The 27,629-nt window shown below is 34.9% G+C and overlaps 1 protein-coding gene across 9 annotated transcripts in view; it reads right to left on the bottom strand.

The window, feature by feature from the left end:
- The window catches only part of LOC125059252 (SH3 and multiple ankyrin repeat domains protein 3), a 142,505-nt gene that overhangs the window by 58,137 nt on the left and 56,739 nt on the right, over window positions 1-27,629 (bottom strand). For 6 of the 9 annotated variants that reach the window (XM_047663604.1, XM_047663603.1, XM_047663607.1 and 3 more), the window contains 2 exons: window positions 24,599-24,755; window positions 20,863-20,880 (listed from right to left, as the gene is read on the bottom strand). In XM_047663604.1, the coding sequence (XP_047519560.1) occupies window positions 20,863-20,880; window positions 24,599-24,742 (162 nt within the window). In that variant the 5' untranslated portion in view covers window positions 24,743-24,755. The remainder of the gene's footprint in view (window positions 1-20,862; window positions 20,881-24,598; window positions 24,756-27,629) is intronic. The other 3 variants (XM_047663608.1, XM_047663612.1, XM_047663611.1) reach the window with 1 other exon arrangement.

Genomic DNA, 27,629 nt, shown 5'->3' with positions numbered 1-27,629 from the left:
CTCACAATAATGTTAACAATACTAATATTATAAAGCTGAAGAGTTTGTGTTTATTTGATAAGTTAGTTTCGGTTAGATCACGCTATGAATGAATTAAGGACGGATAAACCGAAGGCTAATGGTATAAAGGTGGGTAAGTTGACTAAATAATTGTTTAAAAAACAAAGCTATTCTTGGTTTGAACGTCTAGGGCAAGGCCTGCCTAGAATAAAGATAACAAATCACTTAGTTATATCGCTGCATATCACAACATTGTTATTTCAGAATATAATAAAATCTACAAAGAGATTCTTTTTCAATTATACGCTCAACGGTGTGGGATAAAGACCCCGAAGTTGACACTTCTTTTCCTAACAGAAATCTTTCATTGAAATCTCAGCTGACAAATTATAAATATTCATCTATTGTTACCTTTATAGCTTGTATCAGCCAAAATCAGAGTGTGCCAGATACCAGACCAATTAGCACGCTTTAGCAGAAATGCGGTATCACAATTTTCACATTAAATAACTTTATAGCTGTTTTAATTATTTCCTAGATAAGCAAAACTAATCAGGTAACAGAACTAAATGGGATTTTGGTTCGCGGCATATCTTTTGTTTTCAATCTTACAACGAGATTAATTCCCGCGGGTTATAAGGCATGTTTTATACCAGACGGTTTTTAAATAAAAGTGTTAGTTAATAACCTTAGGTTTTTCTGATGTACGAGTTGGTACTCTTTTTGAAAGGAATTCTTCTCTTCCGTATATCTCTAACGTATAATCCGTAGCTGCATATGGAGTGTTCCGTGGGACATGGTCACTGTGGCATGTCCACTAAAATCTCGCTTCTGGGCCAACAGGGTATCAGTCTTGAGATTTAAAAATTGTTTGATAGTCTTTGATAGATTTCACATAGCACGGTTGCTTCAAGTAAAAGCAAAATTATATAACAAAATACCTATAAATAGGATGTATCCTTCAGATATATAATATATGTAAATAACGATAACTGCGTAAATATATTTGACATACATACATATACAAGTTATCGCAAATAATTCATTAAAATTGTTTTGAAAGCGGCTTTTAATTCAATTAAAAATGTCCACTTCGCAATGTATTTATCTTGTAAGCGGCTTAGCAAGCAATTTTCCTGATTGTTAGTGGTTTGTACAATTTATCGATTGAATTTTGATTTAATTTAAAGCTGTACTTCGATATTGTATGAGGCATTTCTCTCCACGAAAAGATGATTAGAATCACGATCGATTCTACTAACTATCCATTATGAGGTAATTTAGGAATAATATTTAATTTGGACAAATAGAAGATTCTACTTGTTTTTAAACCCCATGTTAATACAATAGTTTGTTTATAATATTGTAACCAAAGAAACAGTAACAAAATATAGTTTTAAAGTATTTTCCTCAAATAAATTGTTGAGTTACAGACAAATAATATTTACACTGAATTTAATTTCGTTATGCAGAACTGTAACCTTTTATAAATAAATTACGCAGTATTAATACCATTTTATACTTCAGTGAGTGAGTAAACTTTAAGATGAACAAGTTCTTTAATAAAGAGCTTTCGAAGGCTTTGCGACCCGTAAAAGCTTATTTCGCCAAAGTCAACCCCAGTCCAATTTTATTTCGCATTTATATAATACCTTTACGAATAAAATAAGACTTACAACTGATAAGTATAACTATTTAAGAACGCTTTGATTTGGAAAGAACTAGCGAAGAAACTTAGTAACTGCAGAGACATATTTACGCAACTTTGCATATATAAGACTCGCAAATAATTTTTTAAGATGTATTCTTAAATGATATAATTTAGGGATTTAATTACACGGTACTCGTAGTCTCTTGTATACTATTTTAGGCAGATATTGAATGCCTAAAGGAAATAGAAACGGCGTAGCGGTTACGCGAATTAATATAATTCTTATTTGCTACGTCATTTCATTTACACACAAAATTCTACTTATATTTTGAATTCATGTTGAACTAGCACTATTAACAATGAAGCACTGCTGTTTATCCGGCTAATAAATAAATAAAAAAAAGCACTGCTGTCACACCAAACTCCACGAAGGTTCTATTCCGCACAGACTAAAAATCGCTAGTTTATAAGAACCTAAATCCCTTAGCAGTTCGTTCATCGCATCACGACAATGACCCGTCTCTGGACAGGTACTGTTATCTCAGGCGATACAGAACAGGACACACGCTCCCATTGTTAGGTGGGATTGCTAATTAATTGAGCGGAGTGTTAACATTCAGTTTCACGAGTTGAAACACGCGAACGACGACACGAATTTGTATTTTACATAAGTTTATGTCTCTTACATAAACTTATGTAAAATACGTTATATATAGATATCGTTGAGTTTGAACACATTTTCGTTCATTACACTAAAACTAGCCTAGCTACTGTCTAGGTATTACCGCTGGCTTAACGGAAAAAAAAATCAGTGGCGCTACAACCTCTTTAGGTCTTGGTCTCAGATTTCTGAATCTGTTTTATGATCATTTTTTTTAACTCTAATAGGCAAGTCATCACAGCCTCCAGTGCATGACACACGCCGTCGACTTTTTGGGTCTAAGACATGTCGGTTTCCTCACGATGTTTTCTTTCACCGTTCGAGCAAATGTTAAATGCGCACATAGAAAGAAAGTTCCATTGGTGCACAGCCGGGGATCGAACCTACGACCTCAGGTATGAGAGTCGCACGCTGAAGCCACTAGGCCAACACTGCTGGGTTCACGGAAATATATAGGATATAAATAGTCTATGGCATTAAATTCTTTTGCATAAATAATGTCATGGTTGTTGGGAACGCCTCAGAGTGTTCCCAAATAAAATACTTCCTCGATCTATCCCTTCACAGATGCCGCCATCTTGTTGGTCGTATGCGTTATGGAAGGCAGACAAACATACAGCCTTTGGTAACTTTAACAGAAGCCTACACTTCTTCATCTCGGTTCCTTATCTATATAATATGTATGATAAAATTTTATGTAAACTTTCTAGAAAAGAAAGCGAACTCTGAACGCAAACAAAAGCTATACTATTTCTACATAATATGTTTCCAGCGCCAATACGGAAGCAATTTAGGAAGAAATAGTGCGTGTTGTTGATACTTGAATTTTATTAAATTAAATATGTGCCAGTACGTAAGTACAGTACAGTAAGGATGGTACAGTAGTTAATTATATAAAATGTTATTCTCACGTTCTTATAATGTAAAGTTATTTTAATAAAAAAAGCTACCATACAAATGAATTGTATCGCCGATAAGGCGTGCAAAATTGCAAGAAATTGTTTGCATGTCTCGATACATTACAATTATTCGTTTTATTTCTGCATATTTAGTTTTTTTTTAATAATTATTATTGTTTCTTCATCTACTGATATTAGTTTAAATTGTATTGATAATTTATATTCATATCTTAAATATTTGTACTTTGAAACGCGAGGTCATTTAAATTTCAATTAACGTTTTCAAGTATTTTCATATTTACGCCTAATTTATTTTAAGATATATTCAAGTACTTATATACGTATATCTTTGACGCACATAGTCACATAAAAACACTTTAATTTTTCAAATACAAACCAATTAACAACGTAACTATAATATAATTTAATTCTGTTGCTACGCTCATAGATATCGTGTTGAGGCAATAATATAATTTTTTATTGACAGGAAATTAATAACCATAATCTATTTAAAATGCTAAATAGACAACCTTGAAATTATCTATAGACTATTAAATAAAAAGTAAACTGCGAATTATTTTAAAGTACAAAAGAACCAGCTAGTCCTGACCTGAGATTTCTGTAATTTTTCCGGATTTTCTCACAATGCATTCTTCACCGAGCGAATGTTAATTGCGCAGATGGAAATAATAGTTTATTGGTTCACAGCCGTGATTTGAACGCACCACCATAGGATTGAGAGGTCCACGCTTTTTCCACTAGGCCAATGTTGTTTATTTTTAGAGTATATATAAAAAAATCTAAAAAAAAGCACCACTCAACAACAAAAGTTTTGACTATATTAAGTTAGCATTCAGCTGTTTGAGTATAAACGTAATACACAGACAGCTGAATGCTGGTTAAAAAATCTGTCAATTGCGTTTACGCCGTGATCGAAGATGACATAGCATATTTATGTACACGTACGTCATACACATTTTGAACATTTTTTCCGACTTCATTTACATGAAAATCATACGCTACAATAAGTTATTATACTTATCGCCATATACAGGGTCCTGAATCTTCACGTTACTACAAAGCAATTTAGGACCTTTAATTTAAATCTAAAACGGTTTTATAATATCCGCGACCATCAAAACATAAAGGGTTTTCAGTAATTAGTGGCCTGTGACCTACATCTGAGAGTAATTCACGTATATGTGAAAGTAGGTAATTGCTGTAAATGATGAAGTATTTTAAAATAAATTAGCCCGTGCAACTTCGTTCTGGAAACTGCCCTGGTACTGTGTAACTTCAAACTTTAATACCAATTTTGTACCACGTGAGTAGACAGTAATTTCGGGACGTAGAAAAACGTATACGAAAATACGAAACGAAAGTAAAGAAAACGTCGGGATCCATTTTCCGTCGCTATTGGTAGTATAGAACAGTTTAAAATAAAAAAATAAATTTAAAAACATAGGTATATATTTTAAATTATATGTTAGCGAAAAGCGGCTTTAGTATGTAAACATTAACATATTTCTTAATTCAGTGTTTTAAGATCCAAACTTTATTCTTTTTTATAAAATCGTATGAAAACATTGCAAACAAATGTATACAGTACTCGCAATAAAAGCTGTATTGGCCTAGTGTCTTCAGAGTGCGACCCACTCTCGAGGTCGTAGGTTCGATCCCTGGCCGTGCACCAATGGACTTTTTGTCTATGCGCATCTAACACTCGTTCGTACGGTATCCAAAAAAAATCTATTAAATAAATATGATCAAAGAAACAGAGGCAATTAAACCCATATTAAGGTTGTAGCGCCACCGGATTAGTGTTATTATTTTACGCAATATATTTTATAACCTCGGGTAAAGAATAAAGTATAAAGCCAACATTATCTTCGGGGTTAGAAAATGTATTCAGCTTTTATAATATTAAAATGAGAGCCTATTCAGGCGTTTGGTGTTAGGCCTCCGGCGATTTGAATAATTAAACGCCACTAGGGGAATATTGTTTCAAAAAATGGTCGGAACTAAGCATTTTAGAGGTTCGTTTGAACTTATCGTTTTACCAGTGTTTTGGAATTAAATTCCATTGCGATATCCGGTAGGAAAACTTCTAAATATTCTGTTGGTTTTTTCCAGTTATACATTTAGGAAAAAGGATACCTTCTATAAAATTAATACGCATTAATTCATCAAAATTTACGTTTATTTATATGAAAAAATTAAAATTTACCCAAATGCGTTTACTTATCACATCTTTAACAAATATTTAGATTTAAGTCGTTTATTAAGTAGATTAATTATGGCGATTTAAAATTATTAAACTGATTTGATTAACGCCGGCTATAAAAAAATAATAAATACTTACTACTCCGTTACAAGCGTGTTTCAAAGCCATCGTAATGCCGATAGTTTATAATTTTAATTTAAACGGGTTTAGTAAATATGATATTCGCGTAAATGGAGAACAACGTTGTTATGATTCTTGTCTGTATCAACATCACAAACATGTGTCGAAGGCTCCCACGTTAAACTTAACAAACTGGGCAACTAATGAACGATGACACCTCGTAAACAACACCATTGTGTTAACAACAATGCCTTGACGATCGATACGATAAGTCACTACCAATAGCCTACTTGTGAACTGTTATGTTATAAAATCTAAACCAACTGTGTGGATATCCGGAAGCTGTATCGAGGATGCTCCCTCCCATCGGTAAATAATATGCGCTAATTTGGCTGTCGCGTGTGAGTATAGTAAAAGAAGGAAACCAAAAAATCAATCAGACTATGACTAGCACTTACCATCAATGGTCTTGTGTACTCCAAGCACTGGATCCTTAATTATTGTAATGAGTAAATGCGGCGGTAAAAAATCCAACTACGTATCTTTGCGCTATTACGCCGTAACACCACCTACCATTTTCGATTGGTGTGTTAAAGTCAAAATCAACAATTATCATCCTTCTTTGACTGACACAGATTTAGCACAAACACCAACTAATTCTAGAAATGAACTTAAAATTCTCGAACTTCTCTATTTTGACGCGCAATCGATCAGTTGCTTCGCTAAATCAGTACGTAAGTATTTGCTCCATTATTAAGATTTATAAAGCAATGCAGGATATTGTGAATAATATAATATATGACAGTTGCTACGGTCAGACGGACCCAACGATAAAAGAGTTTAGGCCGGACACAAAATTCAAGATTAATTATTAGTTGTATTCAGTCTGTTGCACGTTAAATATGTGGTTTCGGAGGAACAAAGGGCTTACCCACACACACACACACACACAGATACAGTAATGTGTATGTCCTATAACCCCCTCATGAGACAAGTATCAATAATCACACGGGATAATAAAGATACTATATATAAAAGCGCACACAAAGTCCCACTTCAATCAAATAACTTAAATCGCTGAAATATGAGTGCAACAAGTGAAAAGTCGAAGAATGAACAATTTCTACTTGAAAACAATAACTGCAGGAAAATACTTCAATAAAACAGGTTTTCCTTTGAATTCTTTTCAAATATAAAAAAAATATCTTTTGTTCCCCATAACCTGGTTACCGTTGCATTATGAAATTGGTTCTAGATAAATGAATATTTAGTTTTACAGTTTCTAGGTTATGTCTTCTATGGTGTGGTGTGACAGATAAAGCTTTTATTGTTGAATAGTCATGTCCTATTTCCTTTAATAATTCACTCTTACAAAAGCGTTAGTTTTTTAGTGTGCATAGTAGTTTGTCAAGTCGAACTTTGTATAAATAACGTATATTTTTATCGTAATTTTTTTCGTTTACCAAATAGAATTGTCCTGTACCTAATTTTGTTTAGCAAAATAATGTATTGTGTACCGAGAAACAGTTTTAGGAAGTCAAGGCTCGGGATTATGTATTTGTTGCTCACTTATAGCAATGTACTACTAATCTCACTCTAAGCATTGTTAATATAGATAGATAGAACGCGTTTGGGGCTGGTGGCTGTTATTGTCAGTCCGACGGGTATGGCTATTACCCTTAGAGAAAGGGGGCCTGGGTATGTCATGGTTGATTGGGGGCCTTGTACGGTGGTGGGCACTTATTTCTCCCCTAACAAGCCGCTTCGGGATTTCGAAAGCTTTATTGGAGACTTAGGTCTTGCGATCCAGCGGGCCTTGCCCAGGCCTGTTATTCTGATGGGGGACTTAAATGCTAGGTCGACCGCCTGGGGTGACACTTATGTAAATCCCAGGGGGCCGCTTCTGGAGGAGTGGGCGGCAGAGGTAGGGCTTCTTTTTATTAATAGGGGGACGGAGCCTACATGTGTACGACCACAGGGAGTGTCACGGGTAGATGTCACGCTTGCTTTCTCAAACTTCGCATGGAGGTTGTCTGGATGGGAGGTGATCAGGGATTTGGAGACGTTTTCAGATCACCGCTACATTAGGTTTGTCGTTAATGCTTCTGTAGGGCCACCTCTGAGGCCACGAACCAGTCGTCGGACTTTTCCGCGCTGGACCGTTGGTCGACTCAACCGGGAGCGTGCGGAAGAGGTTGCCATTGTTAAAGCGTGGTGTGCGGATTCGACCCCGGTTGAATGTGTGGAGGAGGGCGTCCGCAGATTCCAACGGAACATGACTGAGGTGTGCAACGCCTCCATGCCTAAGTGGAGACCGCCACCTCAGCGAAAGGCAATCTACTGGTGGACGCGGGAAATCGAAGAGTTTCGCAGGGTATGTAGTGGTGCTAGGAGGGCCTATCTTAGGAGCTGCCGACGAAGAAGTGATGATCCGCAGGTCAGAGAGGGGTTGCGGTTGGTCTACTGTAGACACAAGAAGGTTCTTCAAGTGGCTATCTTAGACGCCAAGAACGAGGCACATAAAAAGTTCTTAAAGGAGTTAGACAGTGATCCATGGGGGCGCCCTTACCTAGCAGCTCGGAAAAGGCTAAAGGGCGCAGGGGCTCCCCTAACGGAGACTCTTGAGCCCGCATTGCTTGATAGGGTGATTTCGGGGCTTTTCCCTCTGCCTCCGAACATCGTCCCTCCGAGAATGGTGACCTCGGTGGTGGATGGGGACGTCGATAGAGAGCAAGCTCCTGAGGTGACTGACTCCGAAATAGAGTCCATACTTTGTCGCCTGAAGAGCAGAAAGAAGGCACCAGGCCCAGATGGCTTGCATGCTAGGGTCCTGTCGGTAACTTTTCCTCACATGGGGGAAACCATTCGGGGTCTGTTTGACTTATGTTTACGTAGTGGACGGTTCCCGACGGCATGGAAGGAAGGCCAATTGTGTCTCATCCGAAAAGAAGGTCGTGCGCCGAACAGCCCTGGAGCTTACCGGCCCATAATTCTCTTAGACGAAGCTGGTAAGGCGTTGGAGTGGATTATTGCCTCTCGTTTGGGCCGTCACCTCTCGAACGTGGGGCCGGACCTGGACGAGGCCCAATATGGCTTCCGGGCTGGACGCTCTACGATCGATGCTCTCATGGACCTAAAACAGTACACCAAGAGAGTAGTCGAGCGGGGTGGGAGGGCGTTGGCAGTGTCTCTTGACATTGCTAATGCCTTTAATAGCCTTCCATTTGGCGTGATCAGGGAGGCCCTTGAATTTTTCGGGGTTCCCCTGTACTTGCGCCGAATAGTAGGGAGCTATTTGGAAGGACGACAGGTGGCAATTGTGAACGGACAGGGTGAAATCGTTCGCCATCCGGTGTTGTGCGGGGTTCCACAGGGATCAGTTCTGGGACCGTTTCTGTGGAATATTAGCTATGATTAGGTGCTGCGAGGTGCACTGCTTCCTGGGATGCGCCTCTTCTGCTATGCAGATGACACTCTAGTCGTGGCGAGCGGAGGGTCATTTGGGGAGGTGGCTCAGCTTGCGATGGCCGGTACTAGGCTGGTTGTTGGGCGGATCCAGGCCCTGGGTCTCAGGGTGTCCCTTGACAAAACGGAAGCCCTGCTATTTCATGGCCCGAGGATGGGTCCTCCTTCGGGGGCGGCATTGGTGGTTGAAGGCGTTAGGATTTCAGTGGCCTCCTCCATGAAGTATCTTGGTCTTGTTCTAGATGGTCGCTGGAATTTCGAGCCCCATTTTAAATCTTCGAGGGGAGACTTGTGAGGGCGGCAGCAGCACTTGGCAAGCTTTTGCCTAATCTTGGAGGCCCATGCCAGAGCGTGCGCCGGCTGTACTGCGAAATCATTCGCAGTATGGCCCTGTACGGGGCCCCCATTTGGGACGACGCGCTGATCAGGCGGACGAACCGTATGCTTATACGGAGGCCGCAACGAGTGCTTGCGGTTCGGGCAGCTCGCTGCTACCGTACCGTATCGTTCGAGGCGGCCTGTGTGTTAGCTGGTACTCCTCCTTGGGAGCGGGAGGTGAACTTATTGCTGCCTTATACCGTGCGAAGGCCGAGGTAATAGTTAACGGGAACGTCACGTGGGGGGAAATTGCGGGGCATATGAGGCGTCATGCCAGAGAAATTCTTTTCGAAAGGTGGTTTGACGATCTAGCAGCGCCCCGCGCTGGTGCATTGACAATAGGGGCAATTCGCCCAGTCTTAAAAGACTGGGTGAATAGGCGTTGGGGTGCTGTGACGTTTCGGCTTTCGCAGGTACTGTCTGGCCATGGATGCTTTGGGCGGTATCTTCATAAGGTGCCTAGAAGGGAGATGCATCCGTTGTGCCACCATTGCGGCGCTCCAAACGACACGGCGGAGCATACTGTGGCTGAGTGTGTCACCTGGACAAGGGAGCGTCATGACCTGGTATCGGTCATAGGGTCGGACCTCTCTTTACCGGGTATTATTTTAGCTATGCTAGGAAGTGAGGAGGCCTGGAGTGCAATAGTCACCTTCTGTGAGCATGTAATGCTGCAGAAGGAGGCAGCTGAGCGATTGAGGGAGAGGTCTGGGGATGACCGTAGACTGACCGGTAGTTCAAGGCTGGGGGCTCGACCTCGAGTGGCCCGGAACCGCAGGTCTTGAATGAGCTCTCTATGTCGGATATAAGCCCGGGTCCCTTGGGTAGAATGCCTAGCGAACCCCGAGGGCCCATATTAAGGGCATGTGAAGGGCTGAGGTGTTTTTAGTGGGTGGGGTCTCGCTACCCCTCTGAATAGCAGAGGGTTTTGAGTGTAGACCCAGCCCCACAGTCCCCGCGTCAAGCTCGACATCCTTGATGCGGGTCTGCGTAAGCGCATTTTCACCTCGTAAAAAAAAAAAAAAAAGATAGATAGAACGCGGTTTGTGTTTTCTTATGCTTCTATATTGTTTTAATGAAGATATAGGACGTTATTGAATGTACTTATATACACATTATTTTTCAAAAGATAGCCATTTATAAATAAGGCTGTTAATACTGTTATTCTTAGCCAAACAAGTGTCATGGCTATCCTTTGCTAAGATAATATAAAGTCTTATCTCAATAGCCCACAAATCCTTAAATCCTATAGACTTCATCTTAGTCAACATTACGTCATCTTTTGCTAGGTCACCTTGGTGTGCAAGTTCTAAGAAATATGAGGTAAAAATTAGAAATAGAAAATTCGTAAGGTGACTTGGTGAGTTTCAAACCAATATCGAACTCATATTACAAATATTATATAAGATAAAAAATTGTACCACTTGTAAAAAAAACACCTTTTTATGTATTTCTTTAAAGTATGCTGTGGTTTCTGATGTGTGCAACAATTACCAATAAATAAATATGCAATAACAATTTCATAATTGCAATAAAACAAGTATTTAAAAACAAGAATGATACACTGTAATGTAAACTGTGCGATTTATACATGCATTCACTTTCGATAAATATAAACCATTTATAATTAATAAATTGCATTACGAATAATATTTACGTAAGTAAAATCTAAAATAATCAAAATTAGTTAACCTGTACATAAGAATAACTGTTATGTAAATTGAATCAAAATAAACATCTATGCCTAATTATTGTTGTTTTTTTTATATTTGACATACAATCAAACCCGTTTACGACGACATCGTTTAGAACAACATACCGGTTGTATCGACCAAAATCAAAGGTCCCAGCAGAATTCTATGTGTTAGATGCTTATTAACAACGTCATCGGCTGTTACGACAATCGGTTTTTACGACCAAATATGAGTAGTCCCTTCGATGTCGTTATAACAGGTTTTGACTGTATTTATAAAAATTGTATTCATCATATGTGTAACTAGAGTGTAGGATGTAAGGCAATGTCGAATTCAAGTCGGTTGCAGTAGCCACCGAATTTGGTAACAGGTAGTTGCGTAGTATTGACCAAATCGAGCTATGGGCCGGAGTCAAAATTAATTGAAATTCCACAATATTGTGTAATTATGGTATGAATTTTCGAATTTTTGACATTGCAAATATTTTCACATGTTATAATATAACTATTCTCTTTATTCATATGTTTTGGTAATATGTCCGGAGATTAAATTATTTGCCAAACTTTGCGAAAAATTAAAATCCATTTCTTACACCTCTGAAATAGTCGAATCAGTTTACAGGAGCTTATTATAGTTAAAAGCCAACTTGATTATTTTATTAACTTATCTTAGTCATGAGATACCAGCAGGGCTATTATGCATCTCATTAAATTTTCATGATCACTAGAAAGTGTTGAACTACCTGTCATACTACGATTTTCATTAAGGCCATTGTATTATTTTTCTATAGAAAATTATAAACGGGAAGGAGGTTTCTTGATGATAAGTGATACTGCGCCACTGCTAAATGACTCGCAAGGGCGTCATTGGAATCTGTACGCCGTTTTCTTGAAGTCCTGAGTCGAATTAGTTTGGAAATATCTCAATGGGGGCTGGTTCCACATAAAGGTGATGTGCGGCAAAAGTGCCTTTAAATTGTGGAACGACGGACGTTGACTGATGATGAAACTCAGATTACTTCCAGCTGAAATATTTAGTTTGAAAGCTTTTTCTACTTTGCTTATGTAACCAATAGGTCTAACAAGTTAACACTTCAAATATTGATACATTCTGTGTCTGTTTGAACAGTTGTATTTTAGACGCCGTTATGCAAACTTACTTGTTTGAATTGATCATTGTTTTTATTCGGTCTGAGGTTAACGTACATGCAAAGTATTTGTTTTTCCTGTTTTTAATAGCTATTGTATTTTCCCTGTCAAATAGAAAGTGTCCATGCGTAGTCCTGCCGTTTTAACTGTCAACAAAAGCCGAAAGAGGAGGTTTTATAGTCTTAAAAACATACAAAAACTATAAGCAGACGATATAAAAGTGTTGTTTTAATAAAACTGATGTTGCAAATTTATATTATGAAGTAAAGTTATTATTTTAAACATTTTGTTATAAAATAAGAAAAATAACACATATGGTTATTTGACGACATCTTTTAATTTTATAAATTATGAATGAATTATTGAATCGGAAATAAAGAAATTAACTTGGAATTTTAGACTTTTATGGAACTATAAGAAATGAATCTATAAAATAAAAAATTGTCAATGCACGCGAAATCGTCATGCGTGAATCGGAATCATGACATTTCTCTAATTAATTTATTTTGTATCGATTCATATTTTTATATTGTAATTCTTCTGTGCGTGTTTTTGTAATTAAACTCTTAAATGGTTGGATAGATGTTGACGAAATTTTTTGTGTGTCCTGGTGGATTTTGCTTTGTGTACAGGACGTCTGTCTGGTCCGCTAGTATTCAATAAGACAATATATATGTATATGTTGCTGTGTATAACTCCAATGATTTTAAACTCCGGAAAAAATGTTTTACAATTCTAAAAGCCGATCTTTGACATAACAATCTCTAATTCGTGAATGTGAAAAATAGTACTTTGAATTGTTGACATTGTACGTTAATTTTACCTACTAGTCGATTTTTTTAATTTCCTCACGATCTCTTACCCCAAATGAGAATACATTAATTGCGCATATAAAATGTACCCTACATTTGGTAATTGCTCGCGTTACCACAAGGCTAACATTTCTATACTTATGACGTATTTCCATACTAACCAGGAATTCCGTCAAGATTCTTGCCTATTTAAAATTACGATAAGCCAAGCCTAGGTGTTCATAACTGGACAGCCGTACCAGATAGAATCTCTAGACCATAACTATATTTTATGGTACTATAAACTTTATCTTGTTTATGCGTGGCGTATAAAGAGGCATCTAAACAGTCCATAATATCACGAGATAACTTTGCGACAGCCACTTTGAAACTTTATAGAGGAATAAAATATATTACATATTCTTAGAAAATATATTTAAAAAAACCCTCAGATTTATTCACTGGCTAGAATTTCTGCTTTTTCTTTTTAATAGGCTGCTGAACCTTCTGTTGACACACGCCGTCGTATTTTCTAAGGCATGGCGGTTTACTCATAATGTTTTGCTTCACCGTACGAGCTACTGATAAAAGCGCATAAAGAAAAGCCTAGAATTACGTTCCTTTTTCTTCCTTTATAATAAAATCTCCCGATTTATGGATATTGAGATTGTCAAATTATCCAGATATAAACTCACAACAAGCATACAAATTATACTAGCCGAACTGGATTTCGATTCTGCAGAGGCCTTACTACATATTTTGGAATGATTCTGGAAGTTGCAAAAACTAACACAGACACAGCGCACACTTATAACAACTCAGCCACACTCTCAAATACAGAGTGTATTATACATAGACAGTACCTTCACTATTCAGTAGCTAAGCGCAACTCCTACCTACACACGTCTCATGTGATAAAGACTGTCATAGGAACTGGGTTCATGATGTACATTGTACACGTTACCCACTTTAATAATAATATAACATTTGCATTCAAACTAGTTAAAGAAGTCTTACTTTAAAGATCAAGCCGTGTTAACTATTTAGGAATTAAACCTTATCTTCAAGGTCTCCTAAGGTACCTTTGCGGTAATATATTATACATAACGTTATCTGTCAGTTTTCATATCGTTCTGAAATTATGCACGGCATTGTTAGCAATTAGCATGCACGACTTGTCTTTTATTTCTTTAATTTGCATGATATCTCGTCCTGAAACCAGTTTATGATGACCTCATCGACCTTATTCTGATGCAATGCTATATGCATACGTTATATAATAATAGGTTTAGTGATTAATATCTTCTTAATCATAAATAATATTAATAAATCATTTATTTGCCAAGAAAGTGGTACATTCAGATTTATTATGCAAGTGTCATGTTAAATTGAATTCTTTCAATAAAAACGGCGGGTTTAAATTTGCATGACCTTTACTTCTTTTGTTTTCGAAGATGATGTGTTTATAGCCTATCAACAGTATTCCGCTCAGTCCAGCTTTATAGCTGATCATTCATTTTCCTAAGGGTCCCAATTTAAATGTAGTTCATATACTGAAGTCGCAACCTTGGTATACGTGGTACGAAAACTGAAAATTGTGATCGGGATCGCAATTGGAAGTAACACAGCCTTACTTGAATTAATACATACTTGATAGTTAATTAAATTCTAATGCGTTGTTATTGATGTAGTACATGATAGTAATTAGTATTCCTTTATCGCAATAATAAATTCTAGCACTAAACATTTGTCACATGCCATTGTGTGATCTGCAATTATTATAACGAGTATGGACACAATTCTATATACGAAGATATATAGCTATCTTATAAATATGATAAAGGTAAAATTCAGAAACGCGCTTGGCAAGGAAGGTCTGGACTTCTGAACGTCAAAAATGTTTTGCATTTTATACATTGATCAAAATTTAATTCAACGCGAAAAACAATCCAGTATTTTTATAGAACGAACAGGAGGCTCATCTAATGTTAAGTGATACCGCCCCGCCGTGCACCGCCCATGAACACAAGGATTGCCGGAGCTTTAGAATGAGTAGGTACCCTAAGTCGGATTTGTTCGGGCATACTTCAGTAGGCAAACTTCAGAAGAACTCCTATATCATTCGACTAGTGATAGAATGTATTTTAAAAACAACACGAATAAAAACGTAAAAATTATACTAAAACCGAAGTAAGATAATTCTGTTGAACTAGATTGTGTTTCTGCTTTGATTTCAATAATGAAGTCACGAAGTTTAAATTTTGCAAATTAACAAACTTTGCCAACGAATCAATCAGCGCAAGTTCGAGAACAAATAATAATTGTTAAACATTTTAGACATTTTGTAATTCAACGCGTAAAGAATATTAATTATTTTTATGTCTATTAAGATATTTATTACGTTTTTATTATTCGTGCAGCTAGTTATAATAATTATGTATAAACAATTAGGTACCTACACAATACATAATACACAGTTAACATTTATTATGAAAACAAAAGAGATAATAATGTTAAGAAAACATACTAACCTGTATAATTGTCTACTAAAACCTTTTTTTTTTAATAAAATGTCACGCAAACGTACATTTCTAATAAAACTGGCAATTCCCCGCGTTTATTAATAAGGTTCGTAAAAATATAAAATAATAATAACACTTGATAATATTTTTGTAGCGTAGATATTTCAAAAATATGATCGAAAATGAATTCTAAATAAAATGTTATCAAATTTTGTTCATAATTAAACACTTGAAATGAATTTGAAGATGGATTTATTCTTGTGTTCATAAATCATTCAATATTTGAGAACAAAATTGAATACCATCCATAGTGTAAGAAAGAGATGCTGACAAGGTTTTCGACTATAAATAATAATAGCGTCATAGGAGTACTGAGCCTCAGATTGCATCCATTTCTTTTATTATTTAAAATTCTTAGATTATACTATGATATATATTTTTATTTAATGACTTGCACGATCCATTCCCATGTATTGAATATTATTTTTCCTCCTCAAAGGCTTTCGTGTAACATCTACACTAACACAATGCAATATATCTTGAAACGATTAACGGGGAAAAGGTACTCATATTGTATTTGGATATTGATATTAGAAATAGGATTTTAACTTTATAATAATATTTACATATATATAGAAATATTTATATCCGTTGAAACAGTTTAAAAGACTATTTTGCAACACCACGAGCCAAGGCTCGTGATTTGAAGTTGATTTTGCTCACTCATATTTTCTTAGTTTCTTAATCGATTTCCAAAATCGTCGGAGTTTAAGCCCGAGAGCTAGTCAACCGCTGATCTCTTAAGCGTAGCATTTTCATTACATAGAATTCACGTAGCACATTCTTTTTCCATAGTGTACATTATTTACAACATCCCCACTGAGCCAGGACCGTACACTACCTACACAATATTTTGAGAATTAATGGTAAAAACTACTCATACGTGAGAATTGTATCTTTATTATTTATCATTGTAAATGAAACGCGGTCGCGATTAAATTTTTCTTTGGCATACGATCCAATTATAGTTGGTAAGTGAAATACATTGAGTAGTGGTCATGTACGTGCTTTTTGACCGAGTTAACTAACTCGTTTTAACGGGAGATCAGAACCAGATCGTTACGTAAGCACAAATCTGGGACTCATTGGAAATACGATTGTGCGATATAATGACATTGGAGTGCCTACTATTTTTGTGTTTGGCGTTTCCATTCACGAAACTTGGATTTTTTAAAATATTTTAGCGTTTGACTACCCTGGTATATTTTCCGGGAATCGAACCTAGGATCTTCGAGTTGTACGCATGTTAACCACACAGTCCAGTTACGTACTTTAAAACATGGAACCAAGGACATTTATGTTATTTTTCCGTTTGAAATATCACATATATGAATGAAAATCCAATGTGTTGATGAAATAATTATAGAAATAACATTAGGAATTTGTTATTAATAAATAAAATTTCCTCAAAACATTATATTATTTTAAAAAAATCAATGCATATTATAACAAACAATGCTTTTTGGAAAAATTCAATTGACAAACCAAAACGCGCGTCTTTTTCCACAGACTAAAAAAACTCTCAATATTACAATTAAATAAAACGTCAGTTTTGACACATGACAGACAGATAATTATTAACAAACTAAAAGAAATATAATTATTTCTTTACACATACATTATTTTTATTCAACAATAACGATGAAACATCACTACGAAATAAATTATTGACGCTATATTTTTAGTCTGTTCTAATTCCATTTCATAATCAAGGCCTCTATTTCGAAGAATCGATTAATCAGTATTCTGGATCGGTCTAGGCTTTATAACTAGTCTGACGTGTCTAGAATAGCCATCGGGAAATAATTTTATTACTAGTACCTCAATTTGAAGTATTTGTAAGTTATTTCTCAACAACCTATTAGGTTAAGGGGTCAGCTTTTAATTAAATTACGTTGAACAAAGACTGTCTGCGCAGATGTACTGATGATCTTATAAAAAATATTCAATAATAATATACATGTTACAGCAAACTTTATTAATATACTTATACATATATATAAACATTTACCAATGATTTTGATGATTTTTTTATTTATCGGGGAGCTTTATAAAGAGTAATACAATCAATTCAAAACCAATATTACTTAGTTCACTATGTTTTTTAAGCTATTTACACAAAAATAAATAAGCGGCTAAACGCTTTTTTTTTTGTTTTTTTCGTCAATTCCAATGTAATTTAACTATAATAGTTAGTTATTCAGCTATTCTGGTGACAAATACAATAAATCAAAAACTATGAAAATCGGTCCAGCCCTTTTTCGAGTTATAAGTATTGGAACAAACCCGACATAGTTTATATTAAGAAGATTATTACGAACAAATATCTAAACGGAATAAATGCTACTGCTAGGTGTCAACTTGACAATTGATACCTAGCAGTAGCACAAAGTTACTCTAATTGAATTTACCGATGAATGATTCGAATTACGCTGACATGAAGGCAGTAGCCAAGGGTATCGGCTTTCCTTGTATCGATATTGTAACTCGATAAAACGTAATGTTAGAATTCATGAAGATATTTTGTTACACGACAGCGTGCGTGACGACCTTCGGGAAACTTTTTCGGACTTAATATCGCAAAACTTGGAAGTATGAATACTGAGCGTGGAACAAAATGTAGAAAGTGTTGTATGTGTGTAAAAGTGTGTAAAAATTTGTATTTTTTTGTAAGCTGAATTGGAAACATTGGTCTTGAATAAATAGTAGGTACCGTCGATTAACAAAATGTTGATAGTTTTGTCGACTATCGTATACGTTTTCCGAATATAAACAATTTTCACTCATATAAACCTTAATGTTAACGTAATAATAAATTATTACGTTATTTATTCCCATGCTAAGGGTCTTCTTTAGGTCAAATTATCATCGAAACCTTTTCTAAATGCAACATAAATAAACCGTTATCAATATGTCTCATAAGTGCGTATTAATTATGCAAAACTAACTCTTATGTCATTATAACACGACACGTTAACAAAGTATCCAAAAATAACCTGATTTGGTACAGACACAAAAAGTTCACCGCAATTTTGTTTCTGAACCGCATTGATTCACCTCAGGACGTCCCCGTTTCAATCTAAAAATGGGACACGACACTTTTTGTATGAAAAATACAAACATTGCTTGTAAAGTTGCTTTGTAAATATTACAAAGGAAAGCTGTGACGCGGAATCTGTGCATTACAGAACTGTAGCGAAGCCTACTTCAATATAAGTTTCAAGATATACCAAGTTATTAGAAATACGTTGGTATTATTATTACAGAATTTGTTATTCAAAATTAGTCTGATTTCACGATACAACTGTATGTTCTAAATAGGTTTACGCGAAAATTATTTCGATAACAAATAAAATTAATTGTTATGTCCAACACTTTAGTTTAAAGTCTAAAGACAGTTTAATTGTCCAACGCAAATGCAACTTTTAGTCCGCGAATACTAGACCATACCGTCTCTGTCTCACCACGACTTCTGCTGAGTAAATCAATTCTCGTTTATATTCGTAAAAAAAGCTAAAAGAATAACTCGTAAACTAAGACTAACGGAGATATGACTTTATGAATGCAAATTAAGGACAAACAGATTGAAACGCAACCTACTTAAGGCTCGATACGCAGGCTTCTCGTCCTACATCCAAGAATAGCCCGCGCTTACTGTAGCAGTCAGTATACTGATTGTATGCTTTAACCATAATATAATTTTTTATCTAGTTGAAGTTATACTTATTTAGGCGCGTTATGAAAAATTGATGAGAGTGAAATTTTACGATGCGCGCGCACCGTGACACAAAATTAACAGAATGAAGTTGCCCACGGAAGATGCTACTGCATTGGACATAATTTAAAAACAACATTCGAATAATAATAGAATTTATGTTACACTTAATGTTAGAGAATAATAATAAATATTTATTTATTTAATTTTTCAAATGTAAACTGAACTTTATTGACTATAATGAATCCTTTTCCAGTCTTTGATTATTTAATTGTAATTAATTATTTGCATGCAATCAAAAACTATTTTTAATAATGCCAAAGAAGTATAACTTCTTACGCGCGTACCTAAGTACACGCACCCTTTTTTTTATAACAGCACATGTCACCTCCACAGTGCTTATAAAAACGTTTGATTTAAGGTTTGCTACTAAATTATGTACTCCAATGTAACTTCTTCTCTTCTCTTTGGTGATTCTGAGTCCGAATTCAAGGATGTAATAATCTTTTATTGCTGTCGTTTCCCCTTTAGGTTCATAAAATGGAATAAAAAAATGAACTTACCTTTGATTTCCTTATATCCTACTTTATACATGTCAGAAACGAAGGTATTATACATTTCAATGATATTCATACAAAAAAGTGTAGGGTAATAACATCAATCAATATCAATCATGCTATTCTGTACATAAGTAACAGATTTGTGTGTGAAAAAGTGAACTTCAAGTCTCATATAGCCTTATACGAGTATATAATATATATTATATACATTGAAGTTCTTAAAGGAGAACAAGATTAAGTAAGAGAAATACCATTATGAAAATATGGCTATGAAAATTGTTATTCGTAGTACATACATAGTTAAAATTACTTCAGTCATTGAGCAACTATTCGTATATAGAAAAATATAACCTGATAAGGGATGGAATTTTGCGCGTTTTTACTAACGCGTAAATCATTTCACAATAAATGTACAGTTTTTAAATTCTTTCGAAACACTTCCAATGGATAGCTGCAATTAATTGATGAGGAGAAAGTCGTTTACCCTGCTGCTTACACGAAAATCTCAGCTAGACTGAAACGACAATAAAGAATACGAGAGAAGGAAAGCAACCACCGAGTCATATTGTGGTGTAGGTATCTCATGCTGTGGCCTTTGACTGCGAAACAAATGTTTTTGATTTAAACTGGGCATAGATATAAAATCTATTGGCTTTTTCTAGAACTAGAAGCAGCCCAGGTATTTAAAAATAATGGGTACAGGAGATGTTATAAACTTGAATGTACCATTATGAGCACCCTTAGTAGATAACAACTGTGTATTAATATATATATTGTTTTTAGATAATTTCCTGTTTACACTTCATTTACAAGTACAGGTTAGATTGTAATCGATAAGTTAATTCAATCAATTACAGCAGTATCAATGTTTCGCAGTCGAAGCCTTACCGATGTCATGCCAGCATTCCTGAGTGAATCACATCCTGATTCATGCAGCTATTTACAGGGTTAACAGGGTTAAACAAAACACATACCCGGTACCAAGTGGCCACCTGGATGGTCCGATGACACCACCGAAAACAAATACATATATAAATGGTTAATAATTGTTAATCGCGTATTTGTTTAGTTATTTTTTAACCATAACTTTTGGGCTTAAGATTAGTAAGTGCCCTACTTTGGTAGAAGTATAGGAGTTATATTAGTATAGTAGTAGAAGGTCAGATCAACAATTGATAGTTCAAGACGAGAAGAGTAACTATTATTAAGATTATTAATAAAATAGTTTTATATATCATTATCATATTAATTAAAATGTACCGATTAATTTTTTATGCAATGAAAAGCACAGAACATATTTTTTTGGTGATAAATTCTTAGTGCAAACATTAGTCTATAAAATATAAGGCAAAATAAACAAATCCTTTACAAGATGCGTCGATACTCTTGACATGTTGTTGTCTAATGCAAATTTCATGTATGTGTATTTCAAGCGTTGAAAAAGCCTTTTAGAACTAGAAATAACAAAATTATATTTGCCAACTGGTTCAGTAATGAAGCATAATTCTCCCACAAGAAATTATATGTTTTTTTAAACTATGATAGCCCTCGTCATTATCAAAGATGTTAATATATTCTATATCATTTCTCAAATCGTTCTGCTATAAAAGATGTATATTTTAACATCCAGTGCCTGCGAATCTTTAGGATCGCGCGCTGTCTGGTCAGATCTGCAATATCATTTTGTTCTAATACTTCTATTAAATTTGTCTATTGGAGAAACTAAATAAAATAGGATCCTCTTGATTACAACGTGAACCTGTGTTCATTCGCTACTCATTTGTGAAGCGTCAAGTTCCAATAACTAGCAAAGCTCATACAGTTAGTATGTAAATCGATCAGTTAGATTACTTCGGCGTGACCATCGGCCGGGTTTAAGAAATTACCGGCAGATAACGGTGAAACCTGTTCTGGCGTATTTGATTGTTTTTCCTAGAAACAAACATTGGATCAACGAAGGCCCTTCTAGAATAACACGTCATACTTTACACAGCGTTTATAGAAAATATCAAGAAGTCTAATCAAAAGTGTAGATGAAATGCCTTTTGGATACTTATCTAAATTCTGAAGACGACTTATTTATAGTCCAGGCGCTTGAGCTAGTTTGAGTATGCAAAATGTCGAATTTCGCCAACGGATTTTAGTTAAGAAAAGGTAAAAGAATAATAATGTGATTCTTGCCGGTCCATTTTTTTACCCGCTTTTCTCATATGCGTAAAGGAAATGTATTAAGTACATGATATACAATCATTTTAATGATTAGTTCTATAATAATTTGTAGTTTGTTTCAATGGTAAAAATGAGGATGGATTCTTAAATAATAAAAAAAACTAAAATGAAAGTAATAAATTATTATTATTGGATTCGGAATAGACTCCATTCCAAACAATGGAATTCGGTAACTATTGGTTTTGCAGCTGTGCTTTTCTGTACTAGTACTTTTCATCTGAGGCGTCTGTCGTAATCCTACTATCGCTTGTAATTTGCATTTTCATATTTTAAGTAACAATAACAAGTAATACTTAGTGGAAAGATGGGCAATGTAGGCTAAGTGGCTTGAGCGTGCGCCTCTCAACCCTGAACGCACGCAGCGTTTGAAACACGGCACTGCACCCGTGGCCATTTCTTTCTACGTCCGAACACTCGTTCGTACATAAGGAAACCCATTGGACCCAAAAATTATACGCGGAAGTATTTCCGAACCAATTCGATTTAGGGTCCTACAGGCGTACTTGCGTCTTGAAAGGCCGGCAACCCACCTTCGAGCCTTCTGCCAATGTGAGTGTCCATGGGCGGCGGTATTACTTAACATCAATTTAGCCTCCTGCCAGTTTGCCTCCTATTACATAAAAAAAATTGATGGCATGTGTCAAGCATAGAAGGCTGATTACCGACTAGTCTATTAAGAAACATTTTCTTAGTGGAAAGCGTGTCCTTATTAACGTATTTATGAATCATAAATTATTGTTATTATTTTTATACCGGGGTCATGGCAGGAGGAAGATAAGGCACAAATTCGTAAATTCTTATGCATAATTTTTGCTTTTATTGAACGGCTTCGAAAGTCTGACTTTGTTGTATTTATAACAATTCTAGTAGCGCCTACGCGATTTGCACAATATCTTGTTTTAGTGGTAACACCATATAAATACGGAATAATACTGTTGTAAATAATAAATCCATCCATGGGTACTGGCCACAGATTTCTAAATCGATTTATAATTCTAAAAGGCCGGCAACGCATTCGCGAGCCCTCTGGCATTGAGAGTGTCTATGGGCGGCGGTATCACTTAACATCAGGTGAGCCTCCTGCCCGTTTGCCCCCCGTTCTATAAAAAAAAAAAAAATTCGTTAAAGTGACAAAAACATGTCGGTCTTTCTCCTTTCATTAAAAAATACTATGTGCTCTAAAACCACTGTGCTAACAGTGCTATGGTATTGCTGAACATCATTAAACGATTACGTTAATAATATTTTAATTATTAATTATTTTGTATAGCGTGTACACTAAGATAATTCCAATAATAAATCTATTTAATCGCGGCGTCAGCTACTACTGTAACTGCATTAGCAAAAATCATAATATGCATGAGCATTACTCACATAATCACCAACGATTACCTATAATTGTAAACAACCATTGCTGTGTTGAATTACTCAAGGTACATTAGTTTGGAAAATAATTGAAAAGCAAGCAATGTATGTCGTTTGCATCAATGCACCCTGCAAGTGGCAAGTATAAACTGTCGTCAGTCTTGTTCCGCCTACGTTTGCGTGGGATTATGGATAAGCTATTGAAAATTACAAACTAACTTTTATGATTTAGGGCTAAGTGATATGTCTTTAGATATTGTATCAATTTCTAGAACTAACAACTCATTTAAAACTAATGAAAGTAGCCTCCGGAGTATTTCATAATTAACTTGCTTTTAGTCACAATGTCTTAATTTCTTAATACAACTTTTTGAAATGTGGTAAAAGCACACGTATTCTTTTGATTTATAATAATAAGATCAGAAAAAGCTATGTAAGAACAAATGTGTGTGTAAAAATACACAAAATTAATCTCAAATAAATAATGCAAGAATCGCAATTTTTAATATAAAAATTATAATTATATTTTGCTAATAATTTCGTAAACATTCTGTCAATAAATTTGAGCCAACATTAATTTTAACATTGAGTATGAGATGAGAAATTGTGTTTAGGTTATGTAAGATGACTGAGAGTTTCTCCAATGAACCTGTAGTTTATAACTAAAATTTACTCAACAAGAAAAATATTTTTTTTTTAGGTTAAAAATAAAAATTAGATAAAGGAAATAAGATTGAAACGAAATATGTACGTATGTGTGTATGTATGTAAATAAACAATGGAAAGTAAAGGGGAAGAATTAAATAAGGAAACGCTTTTTGCTTTTACAACAAGATCTTTTATTTTTATTGGCAATAAAAAGGAAGTCGACGTTAATTAAAATCTAATGGGTCATTAAATTGTATCATTTAATGTAACTTTTTAGCGAAGCATTGTTTCGATATAAATCTGTAGATTAGATTTTACGCTAGAACATCTTAATTAGTTAATTAGAATACAGCCGATTGGTCCGCGAATTCCTGTTAAAACAATTATTATTTCTGTTGGAAGGCATAAAACTCCAGCTTAAAGAAAAACACCAGTAAAGGAGAAGTCGTCTATGAAATTTAATAGTACCTTGGGCAAGGCGGCGAGGCACTGTTGCTTCACGTCCCAGACGAGTTGATCTCGCGTGAACTGCAGGCTTTTTTGCACGTTGAGTTCTGGCACGTGCACCCGCACTAGCAGCCAGCCCTCGCCTTCCAAGCACTCCCCCTCCATTACTTTACGCCATCTGGAAAGAATAGTTTTTAAAGGTTATTATTGAATCTTAGAATAAACGTAATCCTACATTATACACGAATAGTCATACGATACGAATGGAGTAGTATTATATAGTTAATAAGATCAAATATGTTTCCTTTCTTTTTATTTTTTTTTATGTATCCTTTATTAGTTTAGTTTATTTTTTGTCCATTTTTTTGTTTAATTATTTAATTTTGCACTTCTTGCAAACCTTATCTTATTTATTACATTTTTTTTCTTTTCTCACAGTGGTTGCCTGGAAGAGATCGCTCGAAAGCGATAAGGCCGCCAGTTGCCTTTCCTTTACATGTAATTATGTTCAATTTTTATATTATATTTCAACAAAGTGTAAATAAATAAATGAATATGTTCCTTTCACGTTATTTTTCATTTTAATAAAGACACAAATAGTCAATAGACAATAATACGAGTATACTGAAAACCCAAATACGGTCAACCGACCCCAAGTAAGTGATTTGCATTACGAATCATGTATGTATAATACAAAAACGACTATATTCTGAATCATAAGTTTGTGTTTAAGTATCAGTGTTTATCTCGTTATTTGACATTTTCTTCAATGAATAGGTTACATGTATAAAGCGTGCTTTGTCTTAAAATTTTAACAAGTAGCGTAAACAACTTTTTATTTCGAAGTTAATTTGATTTATTGAAAAGCGGTCGCCATGTTTAATTTACTATCTGGATTGTCTAGAAGCACTATGGCGCCTTCGTTTTTAAATCCGTACTTGCTACGAACTCAAACCGGACGCGACTCATAATCCGCGCAGAATAAATATTTTTATAACTATAGTCTAGGTAGAGATCAAGTAAGACGCTATATTGTGTTTTTATAACCCAGCCACTTGTAAAAGTAAAAGGTTTATTATTATTCTGTTATCTTTTATACATAAATGTGGTATTGAATTTCGTAAGTACATGTCAAAGTATAAGAAGAAATATTCACAGTTAGTCAACGCAAAAAAATAAATATTTTTCGATTAAAGTCCAAGATGCGTGGCGCACAATCAACTCACAGTACAACAAACTTAGCCACACAGCCAAAGTTTAGCCACCAAAAAATTGGCTTCCTGATTTGTTATTAAAGATTATAGTTGCATAACACAGGTGTAACTTACAAGCTATAAACGATAACCTTATCAAAGCGTCGGCCGTTCCGCTGATAACAAAATTCTTTCTGATAAAAAGTTCTTAAAACATAGAAGTTTTCTTTTACTGTCCTTGATGTTTTACACATGCACAATAAGTTTATGTAAGATAATTAATTAATAAAAGCGACACATTTCTATCAAATAAATTTTAAGTGAATCTCATACACGATATCGATCACCTTATTTATTTATTTACACTTCGTTACCCTTCAACAGGTTACATAAGCTATTAGGTAACGGGCGGCCTTATCGCTAACAAGCGATTATAAGGCAACCTAAGTATGGAAAAATACAAAAAGAAACGCCATCTAAGGGTAAAGACTAACAAGTAACAAGAATTGCATAAATAATTAACAAAAAATATAAAAATACATGTAACACTAGAAATATACTAGGTATCAAAGCTTTGGATCAAAATTAACGAAAAAAAGCATGACAGTTGTTGAGTTGGATAAAGAGTCATACACAAAATACTTTAGGGTCGATTCGACCAAACAAGAGTAAATCTTAATCTGAGAATAAATCGTCAGTTAATCGAGAGTAAATCAATTTTACGTTTTACCAACTACAAATTCTAAGAATAGTGGGCTTATTCGGGAATTGCTACTATACCGCCGTTTCGCACGGAATAACAGCTATTCCTAGAATAATTTAATGGCGTCAGTCAGTCCAATCAGCTGATTTCTGTCATTTCACAAATATGTATTCTGTGTTTTAATTTCAAGTCAACGCAACGCACTAAATTAATAGTCTAGCATTGTATACTGAAACGTTTAAACAATTTATTATTTATTTATTTGTTTTTAGATTTTTTATTTTCTATAATATTAGAACGAAATTCAACTGGGCTCAACAGAAGTTCCTTTTTAGACGAAAGCCTCAAACAAACAAGAAATAAAAACTTTTTGTTGTCGTTTGACACCTGTTAAAAGCTACTTTTTCACACTATAATACGGCAAAATCGAGTTGACATGATGTATGCTCTTACACTGTCCCGTTGTAGAACAACATTTATTTGCCGAGTTTTATTTTCGTTCACCATTCTCTTGCTATTCGCGTATTGTTATTCCTAGCACAATTATACTATCGATTACGTGGACAAACGACTATGGATTTACTCGAGATTAAAATCATGGAATAGATTATTCTTGGTATAGTTACTCGTGTATAAATTGAAGTTTGGTCGAATCGACCCTTAATCTGTTAAAAATACGGTATGAACAAGAAAGTTTTCATCCTCTTTTAACCTGTTCCAGTTAATATTATTTATTGATTTACTAAATATGGTAGCAATATTTTCGCAATAATATCGTAATTGTATATAACCAAAAAATAAAAAGGAATATATTTTTCAGTCATACTTGACCGCAACATTAAGATAATAACCACTAATTACAAATTAATTTCATATAATTAGGGTCACACTATCATCTCTTATCACGGAGAAAATGGGTGTCGCAGTACAAAAACGTTTATGATAACATAATAGGAATATTATCATTATACTATCTTAAATGGCACAGGTATTACGTAAAACAAGGTAATTTAAATAACTCATTTATTGTTATATAATATATAAATAAAACACTTTACGATATTAAAACTCTTTCAATCTACAATTATTATGTGTGAATACTGGAACTGTAACAATAATTAAAACCTTAAACAACATAATCTTGACTAAAGCAATA

This window comes from Pieris napi, chromosome 19, assembly GCF_905475465.1.
Source record: "Pieris napi chromosome 19, ilPieNapi1.2, whole genome shotgun sequence".
Taxonomy (NCBI): Eukaryota; Metazoa; Arthropoda; class Insecta; order Lepidoptera; family Pieridae; genus Pieris; species Pieris napi.
Note: the sequence above shows the minus strand (reverse complement) of the source record. Positions and strands in the feature narration are given on the sequence as shown.